At 43.5% G+C, this 24,055-nt stretch overlaps 1 protein-coding gene across 1 annotated transcript in view; it reads right to left on the bottom strand.

The window, feature by feature from the left end:
- Nucleotides 1-24,055, bottom strand: part of CHD9 (chromodomain helicase DNA binding protein 9) — a 2,842,495-nt gene that overhangs the window by 666,261 nt on the left and 2,152,179 nt on the right. The window contains exon 29 of the mRNA XM_044082017.1: nucleotides 2,792-3,011. Coding sequence (XP_043937952.1) covers nucleotides 2,792-3,011 — 220 coding nt within the window. The remainder of the gene's footprint in view (nucleotides 1-2,791; nucleotides 3,012-24,055) is intronic.

Raw genomic sequence — 24,055 nt, 5'->3', positions numbered from 1 at the left:
CAGCCCAAGCTCTAGGCTCTGATATGGTCCTTTTGTGAGTAGCACTCTTAGCAGTGGGCACCAGATCCAATAGACAGACCGATGAAGAAGATATTAATAAGGGTGCCACTGGGACCTGGCCAGAGCTGCCGGTGGGTGAGGTGATGGGAGGACCACCATCTGGATCTGCATCCCAAGAAACTTTTGCGTTATCTTGTTGATGTCGGCTTCCAAAAGGCTTTTTGATGATCTCACAGACCTGAAGAAGGATGCAGCACTGGGTGGCCTGGAATACCAGTGGGTCAACCTTTCTTGAAGAATTTGAGAATGGAGCCGAGGACTGGCTGGCTCTGCAGAAAAACAGCATGGACAGAATCAGATCCAAACCTGCTCCTGTATGCCCACAAGATTCAAATGTTGCGGCTGCCTTCTGCACCACACTAGAAATGCTCGATAGGTCTGGGGATCTTTTTCTAGTCTTCTCTTTTGGTTTCTCTTTTTCATACCTTGCTCTCTCCTTATCTGTCTCCTTAGAACCCTTAGGTTTGTCCCCGGTTTCCTAGTTGAAGGAGAGGCAGAAGCGGATGCTGAAGTGGTCGACTCTCCTGCTTGGTAAGGAAGGAGACCCTTGAGTACAAGTTTATTTCTTTGATCAATAAGATCCTTGGCTCCAAAGGAAGCACAGGACTCACATTCTCTGTTAAGGTGGTCTACCCCCAAACAATACACGTGCAAGTCATGTAGGGTAGGCAGTACACATTTTGAAGCCAATGGCCTTATCACTCACGAATAAACTTGGCAAAACACCGAGGAAAGGTTCGACAACCAACACTGAGCACCAGGCAAAATCAACAATATTATGAATCTACAACAATGGTGAAGATAATATAAACTTTTTTTTTTTGAATACATTACAGAAAAGTAGGACAGAAAAGATAGAAAAAAACTTACTGATAAGCACTAACTAGCTGCAAGGTAACAGACTATATGAGAAACTAACTAGGGTAAATCAAAGAAAGAAGTACTAAGTTGTTGTTGTGTCTTTCAGCTTTTCCCGGTTAGGGGTCGCCACAGCGGAACTCCGGTCCGCTAATGATTGGCAGTAGATTTTTACGTGCCGAGTTGCCAGCCCTGACGCACTACCCTTAACGAAGGTACACCCATTCACACATGTCTCCACACAGAAGACGCTCTAGCAGAGAATCGAACAGGACAACGTCTTACTGTGAGGAAAATTTCCAAAAGGTATTGTCAAAAGGTACAAAAAATTCACTTATCTCTGTGATGAGCACGAAGCCCTCAAACTACATCTGAACCGAACAAGTGGCAAATGAGATCTGAAGTGCTGTAGGGAGAAGTGGCAATTATGGGGAGGGAAGAGGCCTGAGCCCTGGATCCAAGAACTTGAAAAAGGCACTGCTGTTAGATCAAATAACCCATACTTTCAGCCAGATGGAATAAGACAACATGGATCTAGCATTATGGCGAGTACATAACTTTGGTATACATACTACGTATATTTTTATTTCCTTTTTTGCTTACTTGACTTGGTAAAGTCCCTAGGCACCACTGTAGCACTCTGCCTCTTTCCAGGGGTGAACAGGGAGCAGTGCATGTTTAAGTGACTTGCTTACAGTCATACAGCAGACAAGGGGATGATGGGAGGACTCATACCTAGAACTACAAGTGAAGCTCATTAACAGAGCACAGTCTTAATCCTTTGCACTAAGCTGCTTGGCTAAAACATCACTCGTGTGTGTGTGTGTGTGTGTGTGTGTGTGTGTGTGTATATATATACATTATATATATATATATATATATATATATATATAATTATATACATTATATATATATATATATAAATATATATATAATTATATATATATATATATATATATATATATATATATATAAACACACACAAACACACACACGTGTAGATGTGTGTGTGTGGGTCTGTATATTTTATCTATATATACACACACAGACAAACAGTACATACAGATATATGCAAACACATTTATATATTGACATTAAGTTCACAGTTCTGGTTCTGTCAACTACTCGATGCATTTTACAAAGGTCTGCGAACAGTTTATATTCTGCACACAACAAAAAGATGATGGCAAATGGAGTCAAGGGTGTCAGCCACAAGCATGGATAATGCCACTGTAGATGATGTTCAGCTGCAGTAACAAGGCTGACCACAGAGACACACACCACTCAACTGTCCAGATTTTTCCCTCATATTTTTGGTCTGTCTGTCCTAGCATTTGTGGTTTTCTGGTAAATCACAGGTAAATTACTGAGGACTGAAGGCAGAAATTAATGGTAGACATTTGTATTACAGACTTCAGAAAATTCATGCCAATGGGAAACCTGTTACTCTGACAACTTTTTAAGTTTGTAACAGCAATATTTAAAAAATGTCCCTATTTTTGGGCCTTTGTCCCTCCATTATTTGTGGTTTTGTCCAGACTTCATACTCTAAAAGGTTGAGAGGTATGCAGAGACACCATTCTGATATATATTTTTTGTTAAGCGGATAAGCCTACTGCACACAAGCATTCCTTTTCAGGGGTGACCTGAGAGCCCTGTCCGATTAAGTGAATTGCTCTAAGTTGTACAACAGGCAAAAGAAAGCTGAGGGAATCAAACGCTGATAAATTTATAAGCCTTAATGTCCTGTTCTGCCATATCCTTGTGATACACCTTAAGGTGCCAGTTAAAGTGGTCTCTGGCTCACTGGGCACACATTATAACCAGCAGCAGTGGAAGATGTAAGATATTTTAAAGGAACTAATACACAGACCTTTGCTGCCTTTCTATTTTGGCCGCCATCTTTGGATTGAGCTGTTCTTCTTGCTGCTGCGGCTGCACCACACAGGGCTGGACTGGTTGGGGTGGCTGCACTAACTGTATCTGCCTGCATTTACTACTCCGCTGGTAAGCAGTTACAAGACGACGTAAACGAGTTGTTAAGACAGAAGACGCAGGCCAGCAAAACTTGTCTCCTTCCATCATCGGGCAATCTAGAAGAAAAGAGGTTAAGATAGGAGTGTATGTATTTACTGCCAGTTATATGCATACATATTTCCAATAAATGCAAGCTATTCAACCAAAAGCAATTTTAAATTGTACCAGAAAATGAAAACACTTAAGGATGACAGAGACTTTGACAAAATTTGGCAAGGGGGCAAATGAAATGGTAGTGTCACCAATATACTCCTTATTTGTGCTTTCATTTCAAGCAAATGTCTTCTAAGATTTATCAACTGGTTCCTATTTCAGGACCTGTTCATCATATCCCCAGAAATTTAAATTTCACTGTATCAGTGTACACAAATTCTATTTAACCCTTGACGTCAACAGAGTTAAAAACCCATCTTAAGCAACAAATGCTCTCTTAAAGTTTCTAAAATACATGCAAACATTACTGTTTGTTGCATTTTAAACAGATAAATAGTACACAGACAAGCACAACTACATAAAAAAGGTTCTCACAAGTTCAGATGTACGTTACATCAATATCCAGCCATCAACTACTGTATTCATACAAAAGAAATGCATACAATTCATTCTAAATGTGTAAAATTTATTTTTACTTACATCTATGGAAAAACGTGTACAGTACATTAAAAAGATGCCCAATTCTGTTGTATCTGCACATCTGAGAGGTGTTTCATTTTAGATAGGTTTCTGAGGAGCATTTTATTCTTCTAGAAATAATCTGAACGATACTCACAGTGCCTTTAAGAATATTTTTTGTGATTGTAATGCATTCAATAATTTTGCCTGTAAGTGGACCTTTTTTAACAAAATGTTCAAAGTACATTTAATTTATTAAAAAGGATCATGACAGATTTCCACACAAATGTGTATTAACAAAGAATGCTAGGTAAGCACTGACTAAAGTTTGTGTGTGACACATTCATTGGAAGATTTTGAAAACATTAGGATAGTTGATGAGAACTGGGAAAGAAAAAAAGTTTATTCACACTGAGGCTGTGGATGCTAAATCAAATGAATCTTCCTTTAAATAAACCAATATATTCAAGCCAAATTGTGACTGGTAATGGTGTGGGGGGTAGGGGGTATGGCACTACAGTTCTGCTGTCATTCAGCAGCAGATCATCTGAATTTGCAAGCGCTCACGTCCAGTCATGCACAAATGCAGCTCACTTCCTGCTTGCCCTGAGCATTGGAGAATGGACAGGCTGCTCTGGAGATCTAAGTGCCACCTAAGAGTGAAGCACTACAGGACAGGGTTCGGGTATTTTGAGGTGGCACCACAGAAGGCAAAATCTTATCTTTGACCTTTAGGTTTCAATAGCCACCCTGGAACCCTGCACCATGTTAAGTCTTTTAATGCCATGGCAATCAGGAATCCAAATTGGGCATAGTGTCCCATCTACTCTACACAGATGACCTGTTATTTATCATGGAGAGTTGGGTGGTACTAACTTTGTACCATACTGACATTTCACAAAACGACAAAGCAGTTGTATTATAATTTACCACAGTAGTGGGTGTTTAAATACTAGGATCACTGTTGCAGTACCATTCCTGACTTCCAGAGGTTTTGACATTATCTGAGTAGGCTTCTCTCTTCCCCATGCCAGAAATGCCTGCATGATGCCAGGCAGAAAAGAAGTGCAGCCTGCGCCCTCTTTGGCTTTTGTTGGTGTGAGCAAAAAAGCTACCCCAAGGAACCATGCCTGAGAGTGGTGCCTGCACAAGATGCTTGCTGTGAATTCAGGACACACTACAGCACTCCATCTTAAAATCAATCAATAAAAGTACATAAATAAACAGCCTTAAGGAAGAAGACAACCCACCTATGAAAAAACATAAATAAGGAGAAAGTGTGAGACGGTTTATGCAGCATCACTGATCCTAGTACTATTCTGGTTAAGTTACTGCACAGATGTAATATGTTCAAATGGAATCACTGCTGTGGTATCGTTCCTAAAACATGGGAAGACTACTAAAGCAGTTTATGTCTTCACCCCAAATTCAGAACAGGAACCTAATATACCTTCAAGATTTCAGAGGTCCAGCTTCTGCTTGATTGGAAAACAAACGGATTGAAGTCCAAGTAGCTGCCTTGCAAATATACTGGCCAGATATATTGCTGAAAGAAGGCTGCAACAGTGGCTGCCAGATTAGGGGAATAAACTCTAATATGTTCCTGTAAGGGACGTCCAGTGAACTTATAAAAGAATAAAAAAAGAAGTTATGTACTTACCATAACGTTCCATCTGTGTTGTCCACTTTCATTCTTCCTCAAAGTATGGGTTTGGATCTGACTCGGCGTTACTCCAGCTAGTGATGATCAACAAACTTGCAGGTCCTTTCCTACCCACAATGCACTATGCCTAACTTCCCTCAGATTTTATATATAGCTTGAGAGAGAAAGAGAGAAACTATAAAAGAATTACCATAACTGGAGTTCAACAAAAGGGACATGTGGTGTCCTGTGGTGTCGCTAATAGTCTCATTCCTCCAGAAGTCATTAGCGAGAAATGAAGGGGGATGGAGGGTGGGGAGATGAGGAAAAATGAAAGTGGACAACACAGATGGAACGTTATGGTTAGTACATAACTTCTTTATCTGATGTTTTCAATTTTCATTCGCTCCTCAGCATACGGGACAGAGTCCCCAGCTACCTAATTTCCTGTGTGAATTCTAAGGAAGGATATTCCTAAGTACAACTGAGCCAAAGGATGCTCTTCCCCTTGAGACCAGATCCAGTTTGTAATGACTGACAAGGGTATGAGGATCTGACAAAGTAGCAGCCGCAAAAACATCCATGGGTGCTCCTGACTGGAATACAGTGAAGTAGCCATAGATCTAGTGGAATGAGCCTTTAAAGGCTTTGGTAAGGGAAGACTCAATTTAGTACAAGCAAAGGAAATACAGTCAGTTAACCATCTGGCTAAAGTTACCTTCGCGACTGATTCCGTCCATCTTGTAATATACAAGAGAGACAAAGAGCTGGTCTGTCTTTCTAATAAGTTTTGTTCGGTGCAGATAAAAATGTAACTGTCTATGAACATACGGTAAGTGCAGCATATATTCTCCTTTATTTGTAAAGTTTGGGAAGAATACCAGCAGGTTAATGGCTTGGTTGATGTTGAATTTTGATACCACCTTAAGCAGGAAGGAGGCAGTGGTATGTAAGGTGACCCTATCTTTGTGGAAAATTAAATATGGGGGCTTAGAAGATAAAGCTTGAAGTTCTGAAATTCTTTCAGCAGATGAAACTGCCACTAAAAATATAGTTTTCTAGGTCAAGAATTTTAAATCACATTTAGCTGCAGGTTCAAAGGGAGACTGTGTCAAGGTTTGCAGAACCAAATTTAAATCCCATGGTGGTATACAATCTTTGTAAAGAGATCTAAGTAGAAGAGTACCTTTCAAAAACGCTTTGCATGTTTTGGAGGAAGTCAGGGATAAATTCTGAAATCCAACATGGAAATTTGAAATGGCTGCAAGTTGAAGTTTAATACCTGATGAACTAGCAGCACCTCCATTAAATAAACTCACCAAAAACTCAAAAAAGGCATGTATCAGGGTTGAAAATGGTACTACCAGACTCTTTTCTACCCAAAAACAAATCTGCTCTATTTACTTCTGTAGAGTTTTCTCCTAGAGGATTTATGGGAAGATAACAGAATGGAATGGACAGGTGAATACAGCATGAGTTCCCTGGCTATTAATGGAATTGGAGAATCTATGTGGTCAGTTTGAGATTTGAAAAGTCCGGGTAAATCATGCCTGTCAGGTGAGACAGCAAGTCTGGAGTTTAATCCAGAATCCAAGGCAGGTACCAAGATGGGGCCAAAGGAAGGGGAAACAAATTTGTCGAGGACAGTAAGGATGACTTTGATTTTCAGTCTGGCTGCTTTTTGAAGGAACTTGGGAATTAAAGGAGTCAGGGGATAAGCGTATAACAGACATGGGGGAGGAGGGGCAATCATGTAGAAGAGCATCCCTTGTTGACTCCCTCGGTGGGGGGACTAAGGCAAAGACGCTGCTGCACTTGTTGTTTAGGGGAGATGCAAAGAGATCGCAGCAAGGGTGGCTCCATTGACGGAAAATTATGTCCATCACTTTGTTGTGAAGAGACCACTCGTGAGGCAGTAAAATGGACCTGCTCAGTTAGATCTGAGCTGCCTACACACAACTAGCCCTCTCCTTTACTCAGAGATTTAGGGAAGAAAACTGGCATTTTTTTACTTTGGTTTAGGGCTAACTCAGAAACCAACATGGGCATGAACGATGGGCTGGTCTTCAAAGAAAATATTTTTCCATGACAAATGGTGCCATGGTTCTGCAGCCAAACAGGTCTGTGAAGGTGATACCTTGCAGAAGGAGGTGATGTGAATTAGAAAGGGTCTATATTACATAGATGAAAAATCAAAATCTCAAACGCTCGGATGACTGAAAACGCAGGTGATCGAAATCGCTATTGTCGGGGGATGTGCCCCCCACACCTCCCCTAAAAATATATTCCAACTCAGAGATCGAACTACAGTGAGGAAACGGCAAATGTTCTGATCGTCACTGTACCTTGATCTCACAACATCGATTTCAATTACCTGCGTTTTTGCTCATCCAAGCATTCGAGATTTTGATTTTTTGTTGTTCTGATAGGAACCCAATTAGAAAAAGGGTTTCCAAGATAAATAAAAGATGGAAGAAAGTTTAAAGGGAGAAAGTGTGAGGTTCACAAACATAACATGCAGGTCTCTCAAGATGGAGACACTGCTTTCTGGGTGCCATCTGGAGCACAGTGATTCAAACTAAACCTGACAAATTGACCTTATCTGTCAGATAAGACAGCCCTGATTTAAACAAGTGCTTAAACAAATAAATTTGCTGTATAGTTGTCTTTTCAGGGGAGATCTGACATGACTCATACCATTCAGAAACTTTCTTTCATTTATCAGGTAGGATTTTCTGGTGGTTGGTTTGCATGTTTCCTGCAGGCTAGACACAATTTCAGGTAAGAAACTCTTCCTGTAGTGAATCAGAGACATAGCTCTAAGGATTTCTGAGTTGAATTACAGCCCACATTGCTGGATCAACAGGAAGCAAGACATGAGAAAAACAAACAGCTTCCCTATTCTTCAAATACACCAGCAGGAATAACAAGGGCTGCCTGGGTCACAAATGAGACTATCGGTATGAAGTTTTCTTTTTCTTCTCTCACTTTCACCAAGATTTACGAGAGAAGGGGAATGGCAGGGAAAGCATACAGTTGCCATCCCGTCAGCTGAAGGAGAATGTGTTCACTATCTAGGCTTGCTTGCATGGGAACTTTGAACAATATTCCTTGGCCTGACAGTTCTGAAGTGAGGCAATAAAATTCAACAGTAGGACTTCCCACTGTTGAGTGATGGAGCTGAAGCTCTCTAAATCCAGTTTCTGTTCATGATGCTGGAGGAGAATCTATTTAGATGAATAGTATCCAAGCAGAGGAGAGCCCAAATGGCAAATAGATGAACTGGAAGTGTTAGAATCCTTCCAGGAACCACAGGAATTTCTTGTGGCTGTGGAAGATGGGAATACTGAAGTAGATGTCCATGTCCAACATATTCATCATGGCTTGTAGCAACAATAACTGCAGGGTGCACATCTGTAAAACTTTACTCAGAAATTTTTTTCAGAAGAGAAAGGTCCAAAATGGGATGTGAAAGTCTTGGACAAGCAAAAGTCTGGAGTCCTTCCAAACCTCCTACTGGGACCATTTGTACTGCTGCAAAGGCAAGAATCTGATCCAAAACTGAGCCTAATAAAGTCACCCAGTTTGGGGGAGACCTGTGGCATCATTATGAGGAGTGGCATATTCCTGAACTCCGTTTTGCATCCTGCTACAATTAGTTTCCTCACCCTCATCTCCCTGCTGAAGATAAACAACTGACTTCTGCAAAAAATCATTCCTCAGCTCAACAGGTTTTGGAGGGTGAAGGTGGGGTGGGGAAACTGCACACAGATATGTGCCACGCTGTCCTGAGGAGGAGGACCCCAGCCCTACTTGTGCTATATTGCTTTCTCAGGTCTCTCCCCCTCTGTCCAAATGGCTCTCTCAAAGGCTTTATTTGCCTGAATCATGTATGTGTCTGATTGCTTCCTATAAAAAGGCCAATGTTTTGTGGGGATCCTCCCAATGAACATAGTAATCGGAGGATGAATTAGTTGCTTCATTGTCCAGACCTTCCTCCCCTTCGCAAATTTCTTTAAATATCTTTGGGAAGGAGTGTCAACACAGCGAATATTTATCGATGGGAGGCATTAAACAATTGGTCCCTTACATTCTGAAGCCAAGCTTGGATCCTGACCTAGGCATGCCATCTGTTAAGTAATTTATTTATTCCTGACTTTTTTCTACTGTTTAGAATTGCCATTGTAATCAATACTACCATTCAGTAAAGTACTGATATACACGCATTTGAAGACACTAAATAAATAAATAAGGAAGGAAGAAAGAGTGGAAGTGGGAAGGCTAGTGAAAAACAGATGCAAAGTCAGAGTTTTAAAACTTAATGTTTTTGTTCTCCCATTTCTTGTATTTTAAAATGCTTAACTGGAAAACTCACAATTTTAAACTTCCATCCTTTCAAAGACAGCAAAGAAAAAAGAAGTTATGTACTTACCATTACATTCCTTCGGTGTTGTTCATTTTCATTCTTCCTCAGCCACTGTGTTCAAATCTGAACCTCGTATCCAACTTGGCCATTACTATAGCTCATGGTCAACTGAAACTCTTCAGCTCCTCCCTACCCATAATGCATCAACCCCTAACATAAATCAGATCTTCAGATCTTGTTTGCTAGATAACATAAATAGTAGACATCGCCTCACAGCAAGAGGTTCTCCTGTTCGATTTTCGGCTGGAGCGCCTTCTGTGTGGAGTCTGTATGTCCTCCTCGTGGTCGAATGACATCTAAAGATATGCAGGTAAGTACGTGCGTGTGTGGGTGTGCCTTCTTTGAAGGTTGGACGTCGGGTTGGCAACTCGGCACAGTAAAAATCCAGTGCCAATCATTAGCGGATCGGAGTTCAGCTGTGGCACTCCCTAACTGGGAAAAGCCAAAAGACTTTTTTAGAATAATGTTACTAACAAAGGACACTAACATCTGTAGCCCCATAAAAGGCACTGTGGTATCTTAACATCTCATTCTTCCAGAAGTGTATGATGACCAGAAGTGTACGATGACAAAGATTGGGGGCTGGTGGGTGGGGAGTTGAGGAAGAATGAAAATGAACAACACGGATGGAATGTTATGGTAAGTACATAACTTCTTTATCTGATGTCATCAACTTTCATTCACTCCTCAACCAATGGGACAGAGTCCCTATCTACCTGACACTCCAGATGGACACTAAGGAAGGATATTCCTGAGCATGGTTGAACCAAAGGCTGCTCTTCCCCTAGAGAACAGATCCAATTTGTAATGAGTAATAAAAGTATGAGGATTAGCCCAAGTAGCAGCTGCACATGTCATCCATGGAATGACTGGATAAAAATACTAATGAGGTTGCCACAGATCTAGTCAAGTGAGCTTGTAATAGTTTTGGTAATGAAATGCCCGATTTATTATAGACAAAGGCTATGCAGTCGGTAATCTACCTTGTTAATGTTACCTTGGTAACAGATTTGCCCAATTTGTTATCTGCAAAGGATATAAATAACTGATCAGATTTTCTAATGCCTTTTGTTCTGTGTAAGCAGAAACACAACTGTCTATGAACATCCAGCAAATGTAACATACATTCACCTTTGTTTTCAAATTTTGGAAAGAAACTGGGCAAGTTAATAGACTGATTGATACTGAATTCTGACACCACCTTATGAAGGAAGGAAGGAAGGAAGGACTGATTTTTAATAACACTTTATCATTATGGAAAATCAAATAAGGAGGTTTAGGTGATAATGCTTGAAGTTCTGAAATTCTTCTGGCAGACATGACAGTCACTAAAACATCATCTTCCAAGTCAGAAATTTAAGCTCAGATTTTCCTGCTGGCTCGACGGGGGAACTGATTACGGCCTGCAACAGAAGATTCAAATACCATGGAGGAGTAGTATCTTTATAAGGTGGTCAAGTAAAATAGTACCTTTTAGGAAAGCCTTGTACATCTTTAGTAGAAGCAAGAGAAGAACTGTCAGTACTACATGAAAGTTACAGACTGCTGTCAAATGAACTTTAATGGTTGAAAAACTAGCTCCCTCATTAAAAATTTCTGCCAAAAACTCTAGGACACTTTGTGTAGGGCCTCACAAACGATTGATATGTTTTTGATGTGCCCAACAAACAAACCTCTTCCACTTACTCTTGTAGATTTTCCTAGTGAAAGCTTTATGGGATGACAAAAGTATAAGACAGACAAGGGGACAAGAGCATAGGTTGTTTGGCTATTAATGGACGTGGAGAACCCACGCTGTTAGCTCGAGGCTTGAGATGTCCGGATGAATCATGCCTGTCAGATGAGACAGTATGTCACAATCATATCCGGAATCCAAGGTGCGTATAGAAAATGAGGCCAAAGGAAGGGGAACCAAACCTGTCGAAGCCAGTAAGGTGCAATGAGGACAACTTTGCTCTTCAACCCTGCAGCTTTCTGTAGGAATTTGGGAATCAATGGGGTTGGTGGATAAACATAGGGAAAACCAGAGGGCCAATTGTGGAGCACAACATCCCTAATGATTCCCCTGTTGGTAGGATTATGATAAAAAAGCTGCTGCACTTGTTGTTTAGGGGAGACTCAAAAAGGTCGCAGCAAGGCTGGCCTCAAAAAAAGAAGATCACTTCCATCACTTTTTGTTGAGATCACTTGATAGGTAGTACAAAGTACAGTTGTGTACACTTACCATAAATGTAGATGTTCGAGTGTATTCACTGTTGCAGTCATTACATTTGGGTAATCTGCTGGCAGGTTGCCCTCAGTGGGCCTGAATAAAAAAGTCTTGGGTCCTGCGTCAGTTGCCGTCTCCTCTTCCATGACGTCAGGTCGTCAGGGATATAAAACATGCAGCCAACGCCATTTTATTCAGTTTTTCTTGTCCCAGATGTCAAGTGCCCCCCAAATGGGGAGCAAAAAAAAAAAAAAAAAATATATATATATATATATATATATATATATATATACATATACATATACACATATATATATCTCTTTCAATAAACAGAAATATATATAAATGCACTTTTAGCAACATAAACTTTACCTTCATCTAACAGCAAATACACCACAAAGGCTTTAGTATATAGTGAAGGAAAGAAAAAGGTATAGAAAAGGGGGATGGCGGGTGGGTAACCCGGACTGCAACAGTGAATACACTCAAACATCTACATTTATGGTAGGTGTACACAACTGTACGATGTTCTTCGTGTTTCACTGTTGCAGTCATTACATTTGGGTAGAATCCCAAAGCTATGGATGGGAGGATGGAGCTAAACAGCATTAGGAGCGGCTATAAGGCCCTGCAGAACTGCAGTGGCAAAGCCTGCCCTGGACTTGGAGAAGAGAGGCAAATGATAATGCTTTGTGAAGGTATGAACAGAGCTCCAAGTAGCAGCCTCTAGAATGTCTTTGGTTGAAACCCTTCTGAGAAAAGCTGCTGAGGTAGAGGCAGCCCTGGTGGAATGAAATCGGATCCCCTTAGACACAGGTTTACCATGGTGCAGGTAGCAGAAACGAATGCAGTGGCTTATCCACTTAGAAATAGTCTGCTTTGATATAGCTTCCCCTCTGACCCTGCAGCAAATGCTACCAGTAGTTGCTCAGACTTTCTTAGAGATTTGGTCCTGTTCAAGTAGAATCTTAGTTGTCTGTGCACGTCCAATGAATGCAGAATCCGTTCCCCCTTGTTCTGCGATTTGGGTAAAATGTTGGCAGGTGAATTGTCTGGTTAAGAGCCACACTGGATACCACCTTATGTATAAAAGAAGAATTGGTCCTGAGGGACACCCTGTCCGGGTAAAATGTAATAAAAGGCTCCACAGCCATGAGAGCCTGTAGTTCTGAAACCCTTCTTGCTAAAGTGACTGCCAAGACAAAAGCTGTTTTCCAAGATAGAAATTTTATATCTGCAGTAGCTGCTGGTTCAAAAGGAGGCAGGGTGAGTTTTTCCAGCACAACAATTGAGGTCCCATGCAGGGGATGGTGATCTTCTGGGAGGCCTTACATTTTTGGCCCCTCTAAGATACTGTTTAGGCAGAGGAAGAGAAAAGAGGGGAGGCTCTGTGTTGTAATGAGCCGAGATGACAGAGGCATGGAATTTTATTGAAGAAAAAGATAGGCCCTTGTCAAGCATCTTAGTCAAAAATTGTAAAATCTGAGGAATATTGGGCTTTGCTGTGTCTGTTCCTTGTGCTTGGTTCCAAGCACAGAATCTCTTCCATTTATCAGCATAAGATTTTCTAGTACTAGGCCTTCTGGCTTCCAAAATGACATGCATCACAGATTTACTGAGAAGTGTTGTTTGAATAATTAAATGATCATCCATGCTGCAAGGTTCAGAGTTTGGAGCAGAGTGTGCAGAATTTGATTGTTCTGCTGAGACAGCAGAAGTATTTGAGGCAAGTACCAAGGAGGAAGTTGAGACATATTCCTTAGAAGTGGGTACCAGTGTTGTCGAGGCCAGTCCGGAGCAACTAGGATAATTTTTGGTTTTTCCTGTCTGACTTTTAGTAAGACCTTGGAGAGAAGAGGCAGAGGGGGAAAGGCATAGACAAAGGTTTTTCCAACTGAAGGATAGGGCATCCACTCTCCATGCTTTTTTGTGATGAATTCTTGTACAGAATTTGTCCAGCTGATCATTTTGGGGAGAGGCAAATAGATCTATGTCTGGGATCCCCCATTTCCATGTTAACATGCTGAAGATTTGTGAATCCAGTTTCCATTCGTGTGGGTCCATAAGATTTCTGCTTAGGTTGTCTGCCAGAGTATTCTGTTTTCCTGGCAGGAATTGAGCTTGAAGATGTATTTGGTAAGTCAAAGCTGTGTTCCACAATGCCACGGTTAGTCTGCAAAGGGGGTGGGAATGTGTACCCCCCTGCTTGTTTATGTACCACATAACCGTGGTGTTGTCCGTCTTTATCAGTAGTTGTCCTGGATGAAGTAAGTCCTTGAAGGCTGTCAGAGCATTCTGAACAGCTAGCATCTCTTTCTGTTTGTTATGCAGATGCATTTGTTTTGGGCTCCATTTGCCCTGAATGCATCTCCCCGCCAGGTGGGCCCCCCAAGCATAGTCTGATGCGTCTGTAGTTAGGGTTTGAATGGTAGGGGGTAGAGTGAATGACAGTCCCTTGTTTTGGTGACATGTCTCTGCCCACCAAAGAAACAACTGTTGTAGGCAGGGAATGAGAGGAATCATTGTTTCCAGACTGTGACAATGTTGGCTCCATAAACTTTTTATGTACCATTGAAGTTTTCTCATATGCAGTCTTGCATATGGAATTAGTAGAATGCAGGATGCCACGAACTCCAAAGCCTGCAGAATTTGTCTTGCAGATAACTGGGTTTTTGTTGCCATTTGTTTGAAGTATATTGTCAGTTGCCTTTGTTTGTCTGGCGTAAGGTAAGCCATCTGGGCAGTTGTATTCAAGCTTGCACCCAGGAATGTAATTATTTGAGAGGGTACCAGTTGGGATTTCTTTTCGTTTATTGTGTGCCCTAGGCATGTTAGAAGCCTTTTTACAAATGCCAGATGATGAAGAAGTGTGTCCTTGTCCTCTGCTTGAATGAGACAGTCGTCCAGATAAGGATAAATTTGTATGCCTCTGTCTGCAGAATGCAATTACTGGTGCCAGGCACTTTGCAAAGACCCTGGGCGCAGTAGATAAGCCAAAGGGTAGTGCAGAGAATTGGTAATGCAAAAAACCTGCCTTGAAGCGGAGGTATCTTCTGCATGATTCCCTTATTGGGATATGAAAATATGCCTCTTTTAAGTCTAGAGTCACTAACCAAGCATTTCTGCAAAGCATAGGCAGTAGCTGTTGTAAAGTCAGCATTTTGAATTTTGGAATGTCCAGAAACATGTTCAAAATCGATAAATCCAGTATTGGACGCCAAGAATTGTCTTTTCTGGGTACCAGGAAAAGTCTTGAATAAAAACCTTGTCCTTTTTCCTTTTCTGGTACTAGCTGAATAGCCCTCATATCCATGAGGGACATAACTTGTTTCTGAGCCTCTGCCCACTGATTTTGTGGCAGATCTGGCCATCTGTTTGGAACTGGAAAAGTATGGAAATGAAATCTGTACCCCTGGGATACTATGTTCAATACCCACTTGTCCTGGTTAATTAACTGCCAATTTTGAGCATGAAGTGCTAGTTTCCCCCCCAAGGGGGCTGCCAAAAGATAAGTGCTTGGGGATGGTAGAGGAAAGTCATTGAGACTGCTTACTCTATGGTTGTCCTTTGTTTCCCCCAGATTTGGAGGTGGAGGCACCCCATTGCTTTGACCTGTAAGAACCCTGTGATTGGTATCCGGAGCCTTTTGAGTGCCTGGATTTGCCTTGAGTGGCTCTGTTGGACACAGGAAAGGACCAATTTTTAGTAGGCCAGTGCCTACTTAACCTGGGCGGCTGCACTTGCAAGAAATCTTTTACAGTTTGCATAGATTTAGCTTTGTCTTCCATTTTCTTCAAAACATCTTCTGCCTTATTACCAAACAAAGTGTCATGCTGCAAGGGGGCATCCAACAATTTAGCTTTAACATGATCAGGCAGATTTTGCTCCTTGAGCCAGGCATGCCTTCTAATCACAGATCCAGTAACTGCGGCCCTGCAAGAGGCCTCCAAGGAATCAAAACCACATTGCAAAGTATGCATTCCAACCTGTTCTGCTGAATGCAATAATTCTTGTAACTCTATTTTCCACACAATCAGAAATCAACATCATTTTCTGTTTCAGTAGGCCCAAAACATGCTGTTGATATTTAAGCATATGAAACTGGCAGTTTAAGGCTCTGACTGCCAAGGTAGCAGACGTATAAATTAGAAGTTATGTACCTACCATAACGTTCCATGTTAGTTGTCTTCTCTCGCCTTCTTTCTTGCTGGATGGGTTCGGAGCCGATCCTCGGCTCCGACTCGGCACTTGCTAAGCTCGAGAGCTTATTTTTACCAGCTCGAGGCAACCCTATATCCCATGATGCAAGGCGGAGATTACTCAGATCTCGTTTGGTAGCTAAGAAATAGCAGAACCTTCTTCCAACATAGAAGGAATAAAACTAAATGACATCATAACTGAAGCAAATATTTACCTAACATACAAACTTGGAGCCAAGTATACGGAAAGGTAAAAACCTCTAATAGAGGATTAATAATCTTCTCGGTCTGACCAGGCTAGGGGGAAGGAGGGAGGGACGCAAGAAAGAAGGCGAGAGAAGACAACTAACATGGAACGTTATGGTAGGTACATAACTTCTAAATGTTAAGTTGTCAATCTCGCCTTCATTCTTGCTGGATGGGACAGCGTCCCTAGCACCTCTATCCTGGGTGGCTCATTGGAACAGACTCTTGAGAACGGTGGAACCAAAATTTGCTCTATCTCTGGAGACCAAATCTAGTTTGTAATGTGAGACAAAGGTATGAGGAGAGGCCCATGTGGCTGCTGCACAAATAGTATCTATTGGAAGTCCAGCTTGAAAAGCCGTAGATGTAGCTAGAGCTCTGGTAGAATGGGCTTTTGGGACAGAAACCAATTCTTTGCCCCTGAGCTGATAAATGTAAGTGATCAATGAAGACAGCCACCTAGATAAAGTAACCTTAGAAACCGGAAGGCCTTTCCTGTTGTCTGCATAGGATAGAAAAAGTTGATCAGACTTTCTAGAAATTTTTGTCTTATCCAGATAATATCTTAGCTGGCGATGAACATCGAGATAATGTAGCTTTTGTTCAGCTCTATCAGAATAATTCGGGAAAAATACCGGAAGATCAATGGACTGGTTTAGGTTAGTCTGAGATGCTACTTTCGGTAAGAAAGATGGATTAGTTCTTAGGGACACCCTATCTTTGTGAAAAATCAGATAGGGGGGACGAACACAGAGAGCATGAAGCTCAGATACTCTTCTGGCAGATGTAATGGCAACTAGAAACAGTGTCTTCCAAGAAAGCAATTTCAAGGAACAGGCCGCTGCAGGTTCGAACGGGGGAAGAATCAAAGATGATAAAACTAAATTTAGATCCCACTGTGGTGGGGGGTCTCTAATTGGAGGTTTCAATAAAAAGATACCTCGAAGGAATGCTTTGCAAAGTTTATGTGACATGATATTGTGGTCCAAGAAGCCTATGTGAAAATTTGAAATGGCTGCCAGTTGAACTTTCACTGTGGAAGAAGAAGATCCTGAATGAAAAATGCCAGCTAGGAAGTCCAATATTGAATGAATTGGAGCAGTATAGGGATCTATGTTCCTAGCTTTTGCCCAGAAAGAGAAACGTCGCCATTTACTAGTGTAGATCTTTCTGGTGGAAGATTTTAGGGAAGCCACTATGATATCCCGTACGGGATTAGAAATCATAGGGAGCCTGGCTAAGGATGGAAGTGGAGCAACCAAGCCGTGAGGTTGAGAGAGGGTATGGATTGGTGCAGGTGACCCAACTGGTGGGTCAGAAGATCTGGAACCGGGTCCAGATGCCATGGCTGTACCAATAGGTAACGATGAAGGAACGGAAACCATATCTGTCGAGGCCAATAAGGGGCAATGAGAATCAATTTGGCTCTCAAAGCGGTTGCTTTCTGAATTAGCTGAGGTATCAGTGGAAAGGGAGGAAAAGCATAAAGAAGTCCCCGGGGCCAATCTTGGGTTAGAGCGTCTCTGGGGGGATGGCCTGGGAGGGGGAAGAGAGAGAAGAAGTCTGGGCATTTGCTGTTTTGGGGTGTAGCAAAAAGGTCGCAGCAAGGAATTCCCCAGTTCTGAAAAATCTCTTCCGTCACTTTCTGTTTGAGAGACCACTCGTGAGGCATGAGAATAGCTCTGCTCAATCTGTCCGCTATGATGTTGGATTTCCCGGGGATGTGCGTTGCTATCAGAAACCAATGAGAGGAGATCGCCCATTGCCAAAGTCTGAGAGCCTCTCGACATAGTGGATAGGACTTGGTTCCGCCCTGTTTGTTTATGTACCATACTACTGACATATTGTCCGTTTGAACTGCAATTGTTCCCTGAGGAAGAGAGTCGTTGAGGGCTTGCAACGTTAAAAGCACTGCTCTCATCTCCAGAACATTTATGTGCAGGTGGTACTCGTGAGGTTGCCAAGTGCCATGGACCATTCTGCCCTGATAATGCCCCCCCCACCCGATCAGGGAGGCGTCCGATGTAACCGTGGCAACTGGGTCAAGAGGGACAAAGGGTCTGCCTTGATGGATCTGAGGGGACGATATCCACCAAGTCAGATGTTTCTTGCAAATTGGAGTTACTATGATCCGGTGACGCATGGGAAGCTGTTGAAAGGACCATTGAGTGAATAACATCCATGAAGTAGCCGCATGTAAAAGCGGGCTAGAGGAAGAAGTGTTATGGCGGCCGCCATAAGACCCAGCACTTTTAGAGCAAACCTGGCCTGAATTTTTTTGCTGAATAGGATCACTTGGACGTGTTTTTGAATGTCCAGGATCCTCTGGTCTGTCAACCTTGCCGAAAGCTGCACGGTGTTCAAATTTGCGCCTATAAAGGTAATATATTGACAAGGCGACAAGACAGATTTTTCGACGTTTATAGAAATTCCTAACCGTCTGCAGGTGTGAATGGTGTGATTTCTTGCTTGGAGGAGCTGATGCCTGGTGGTGGCAGTGAGGAGCCAGTCGTCTAGATATGGAAACACCTGGAATCCTTGACGTCTCAGATGAGCGGTAACCACTGCCATGCATTTGGTAAACACTCTGGGGGCTGTAGTGAGTCCAAAGGGCAGGGCCCTGAATTGGAAGTGACTGGCTCCCAGCCGAAAGCGGAGGAATCTTCTGGAGCGCCTGTGAATTTTTATGTGATAGTATGCATCCTGAAGATCTATAGAACACATCCAATTGTCCTTGCCCAGAAAGGGTAGAATGGACTGTAGCGTGACCATCCGGAATTTTGATTTCTTTACAAACTTGTTGAGTTTGCTCAGATCTAATATTGGCCTCCAGTCCCCTGTCTTTTTTGGAACTAAAAAGAACCTTGAGTAAATTCCGGATCCTAATTGGTCTGCCGGGACTGGTTGGATGGCTCTTTTTACTAGCAGTTTTGATATTTCTAGTACTGCTAGTTCCCTTAGACCGGGTGGAACGTCTGGAAGGGTTCCCTTTTGTTGACTTGGGGTTTGAATAAAGGGGATTTTGTAACCCTCGGATATAATTGACTGTACCCATTTGTCTTGAGAAAGGGAAAGCCAGGCTATTGGGTACAGCGATAATCTTCCCCCGACTGCCTCCGAAGGCGGACAATCGGGCAACATCTCAGGGATGCTGAAAGGGTTTGTCAGAAAGAGGCTCTCTGCTACCCTGATTCTGCGGACCCCCTCTGCCTCTAGGACGGCGTCTATTGTTATTACCCCCTCTGCCTCTGGGGGTAAACTGACTTCGTGCGTCAGGCGTGACTCCTTGAGATTTACGGAACCACATCTTTCCTCCCTTCTGTCCTTTGGGGTAAGGTCTAGAAGGGGCGGAGAAACGGACTCCTACGGCAGAAAGAGTCTTGCCATCTTGTTCGCATCTAGTCAAAGTTTCTTTCACTTGAGGACCGAACAATGTCGAGCCATCAAAAGGGGAGTTTGTGAAAGACGCCTTGAAGGGGTCTGCAAAATTACAAAGCCGCATCCAGGACTGACGCCTTAAAGCCACTCCTGTGCCTGCGGCTCTACTCGCTCCATCGGCTGCATAAGAGATGAGTCGCATGGAGGAGTTGGCAATAGAGTTAAGGATTCCTAGCTGTGAGGAAATCTTGTCCTGAGCCCCAGCAGCTGACGGATCCTGTAAAACTTCCCCCAGCTCCTTAAGAACATCTCTTTGGAGGCGGGTGAAGTGGCATAGATAGTTCAGCGATCTCATTGCAAAAGTCGCTGAGGAAAAAATCCGCTTACCGTACCTGTCCATAGTCCTAGAATCCTTATTAGGAGGATGAACAGGTACTGAAGGATCAGCTAGCTCCTTCTTGGTGGCAGCAGCCACCACCATGGCATCAACCGGGACACCTTTCGTTAAGTACTGCCTATCCTGAGGAGCTGTAATAAATTTGGAAGGTCTCCTAGGGATAGGTTCCACCGAATCCGGAGCCATCCACGCCTTCTGAGCCACTACCTCCATGAGAGGGTCGAAAGGCGGAGACACCCAGGAGGTGGAGGGTCGAGATCCGAATGCCTCTAGGTATACTGACTCGTCCTCGGAGGGATTAAGGGAGGGCCAGTTCCCCCTCTGTTTAAGGATTTCAAGGATGTCTGAAAATGAGACATCCTCAGAGGAGGACCTTGGGGACCCTTCCGACTCATCCAAGTCAGTATCTGATGTGGTAGACTCAGGGTAGTCTACATGTTTCCTCTTAAATGTCCTCTTACGAGGGGGTTCTCCTGACAGATCAGGAGAAGCCTCGGAAGAGGAAGATATTCCCAATGGGGAAACCTGAGGCGTTGGATCTCTGGGTCCGGGAGCAAGAGAGTGAGAAGAGACGTCAGCAGGCACTGTAGTGGGAGGAGCTGATGGAACAGTCTGTTGACTAAGCCCAGGGGCTAGTACACTCCTCATCACCTCGAAGGCTCCCCCATCAGAGAGACCAGAAGGCTCCCGCTCCGAAGAGATAGGAACCCCAGGCCTCACAGACAGGGAAGGCTCCGAGGCAGATGTCGGGGCCGAACTCACCAACGCCGAGGCTCCGAGAGGGAGAACAGGGTCGGACAAGGGTCCGATGCCACTCGCCCCCTCGGAGCCGACGAGAGAGAGCAGACGCCCGGATCCCTCCAATGAAGGTCTCAAGGAGGAAATCGGAGCCGAGGACGTCGGAGCCGAAAGGGGTTGTATCGGCTCCGAGGTCACAACGGTTCCGGTTCCGAGGAGCTCCGGCTCCGAGCTCTGTAAGAGTCTCGAAGGAGGAATTTTGAGTGGGTGTGATAAAGCTACCGTCTGTTGAGATGGGCTATGGAGAATTTGTGCCAATGCCTGAGACTTTAAAAGTCTACTCACCACTCTCTCGAGGTCATGATCCGATAGCCTGGATGACCGAGAAGATCGAGAAGATCGGCTCCGATGGCTCCGCTCCGAGAGCAAGGGTGATCTCGGAGCCGAATGGATTGATTCCACTGAAGGAGATCGAGATCTCTTTTTCGAGACCGATGGAGCCATCGGAGCCGAAGAGACGTCGGCTCCAGCCGGAGCCGACTCTGAACGTGTGGACTGAATAGTATCGGCGCCGAGTGGAGCCGATACTAATTCTGGTGCAGAAGGATCGGCTCTGGCCGGAGCCGATCTCGACCCAGAAGGAGATATACCTGCAGCCGACGGCTTCGAAGCCTGAACTGAAGGCTTAGCAGGTTTCGAGGGCTTCCCCGGCGCCGACTTAGTCGGGGAGCTCTCAGGTTTTAATAAGCCCCTTAAAATGAGCTTATTTTTCCTCTCCTGCAGGACTCTTGGGCTGAAGGCATGACAGATAGCACAAGAGTCCTGCAGGTGAGAAGGTCCCAGGCAATAAATACAAGAAGTGTGACCGTCTGTCAGAGACATCTTCTGACAGCACGAATCACACTTCTTGAAACCAGAGACCTTAGTGTCTTTCGACATATTAACTGTGTCGAAGAGAACACTAGACAAACACCACACACTAACACTCAGTCCAAATTAAATTAACTTAACTTAAAAAAAAATGTAACCAACACACACAAGGGTACACAATCACTCACTCAAAATATCCTGACAGGAAATTTAGGGAGGGGAAGGCCTAGGGCCTACAAGGGTAAAGGAACAACTCACTCAAGGAAAGAACACTGTACGGGAATAGGGCTAAGGTGACTCGATACTAACTATAAAATTAAATTTTAGTGAAAAAAGGAATTTAAACAGGGGTTGAAGAAATCTATTAAGTCACTTACCTAGAGCTGGTAAAAAGGCACCTCGTAAGCGAAGCGGCAAACGAGATCTGAGTAATCTCCGCCTTGCATCATGGGATATAGGGTTGCCTCGAGCTGGTAAAAATAAGCTCTCGAGCTTAGCAAGTGCCGAGTCGGAGCCGAGGATCGGCTCCGAACCCATCCAGCAAGAATGAAGGCGAGATTGACAACTTAACATCCTTCTTTCCCCATCTATCCAGCGCCCTGGAATCTCTATCAGAGGGGGTAGGATTTTTGGCTGTAGAGGCCTTAACATCCTTGGGACTCTGTGAAATAGTCTCAGGGTCAGCAGCAGGATTTTTGAATAGAATTTTGTGTTTGTCAGGAACCCTGTAATATCTGTCTGGCTTACTAGGAGCCGGAGGTAGGGAATCAGGAACCATGCTTGATTCCGAAAACACATCACCAACAATGTCTAATACAGGAGGTATAGCCAAAGGCCTATGCTGAGGAAGAAGAAGGAAATCCCTAAGTCTCTTTTTTGATTCAGAGAAGTCCTGACTCTCCCAGTGAAAATGTTCCCTTAAAGCATGCAAAGTTTCTCCAAAAGACTAATCCTCAGGAGGAGATGCAGATGGGATGGATTCCTCTGCATTAGAATCCTCATAGGGTGGAATGGAAAATTCCTGATCTGAAGAGGAATCAGAAGAAATGGAAACCTGATCTGAAGATTCATAATCGGTGCCTTGCCTAGGCCACTTAGCAGGAGGGGGGGTTGGGAATCCCTGATCAAGGTAATTAAGTCCTCAGTCATTTTGATCATCTGTTTTTTAGGCATAGGGGCCTGAGCACGTGGCTCATGCGTCGGTTTTTTAGACATAGAAGATGCTTTTGACCTTGCTTTTAAGGTTGGCATCGGTTTTATATAAAAATGTTGAGGCCTGAAAACACCCTCAGAAGCCGGTGCCTGCTCAGCGGCTCCAGACCCATCCAAGGGACAGACAATCCGTGGGTTCAATACTCTGAGAATCTCGTGGCATACCAGACTCTGAATGGGTCTCGGTAGAGGCCTACGACTCAAAAGTAGCGGGTATCAGGGTCTGCGAAAGCACCTCACTGAGTACCGACGAACCGGCAACTGGCTTAGAAGAAGCTTCGTCGTCAGTTTTGGACCTCGATGGTCTGTCTGTCTTTTTCTTTGCGTTTTTTGTGAACTCCGGTAGTCGAATTGCTAACAGACGACATTTCAGGATAATTAAATCTTGATCCAAAATATTTAGAAGCAAAACTATAACGACGCTTAATAGTGCGTTGGTTAAATCTACCACAAAACCAACAGCAAGGCATTTTATGATCTGGGCCTAGGCAAAGAATACAGTATAAATGGAAATCCTTATGAGGTAATTTGCTTCCCACAAGTAATGCAATTATTAACTTTTACTGACATCGTTAAGGAGCAAGAAAAAGTTTCCCCAACGGGGTTACTTAGCTTTAGTTTGAAGACTTCGGTTCTGAAACTCGAATGTGAAAATTTCAGGAGTCGGCCGACCGACACTTGCGAACTGCTTCTGCTTCAGGCACCGCACGGCAAGAAAGACTGAATAAAATGGCGTTGGCTGCATGTTTTATACCCCTGACGACCTGACGTCATGGAAAGAGGAGACAGCAACCGACGCAGGACCCAAGACTTTGTTATTCAGGCTGACTGAGGGCAACCTGCCAGCAGATTACCCAAATGTAATGACTGCAACAGTGAAACACGAAGAACACTGGACCTGCTAAATTTGTCTGCTATCATGGTGGACTTCGCCAGAATGTGTGAGATCATCTACTGCCACACTCTGACTGCTTCTCGACTCAAGGGTTAAGACCTGGTTCCTCCTTATTTGCTGAAGAATCAAACTACTGACATAGTGTCCATCTAGATCGCAATTGTCCCCAGAGGTAGAGCATCCTGAAAAGCTTGCAATGCTAAAAGCACTACTCTCATTTCCAGGACATTTATATGCAAATTGGCCTCTTCGGGGGACTAAGTGCCTTGGACTATT

Source organism: Protopterus annectens, chromosome 8.part1, assembly GCF_019279795.1.
Source record: "Protopterus annectens isolate FY-2018-M chromosome 8.part1, PAN1.0, whole genome shotgun sequence".
In the NCBI taxonomy this organism is placed as follows: domain Eukaryota; kingdom Metazoa; phylum Chordata; order Ceratodontiformes; family Protopteridae; genus Protopterus; species Protopterus annectens.
This window is presented reverse-complemented; position numbering and strand designations above follow the sequence as displayed.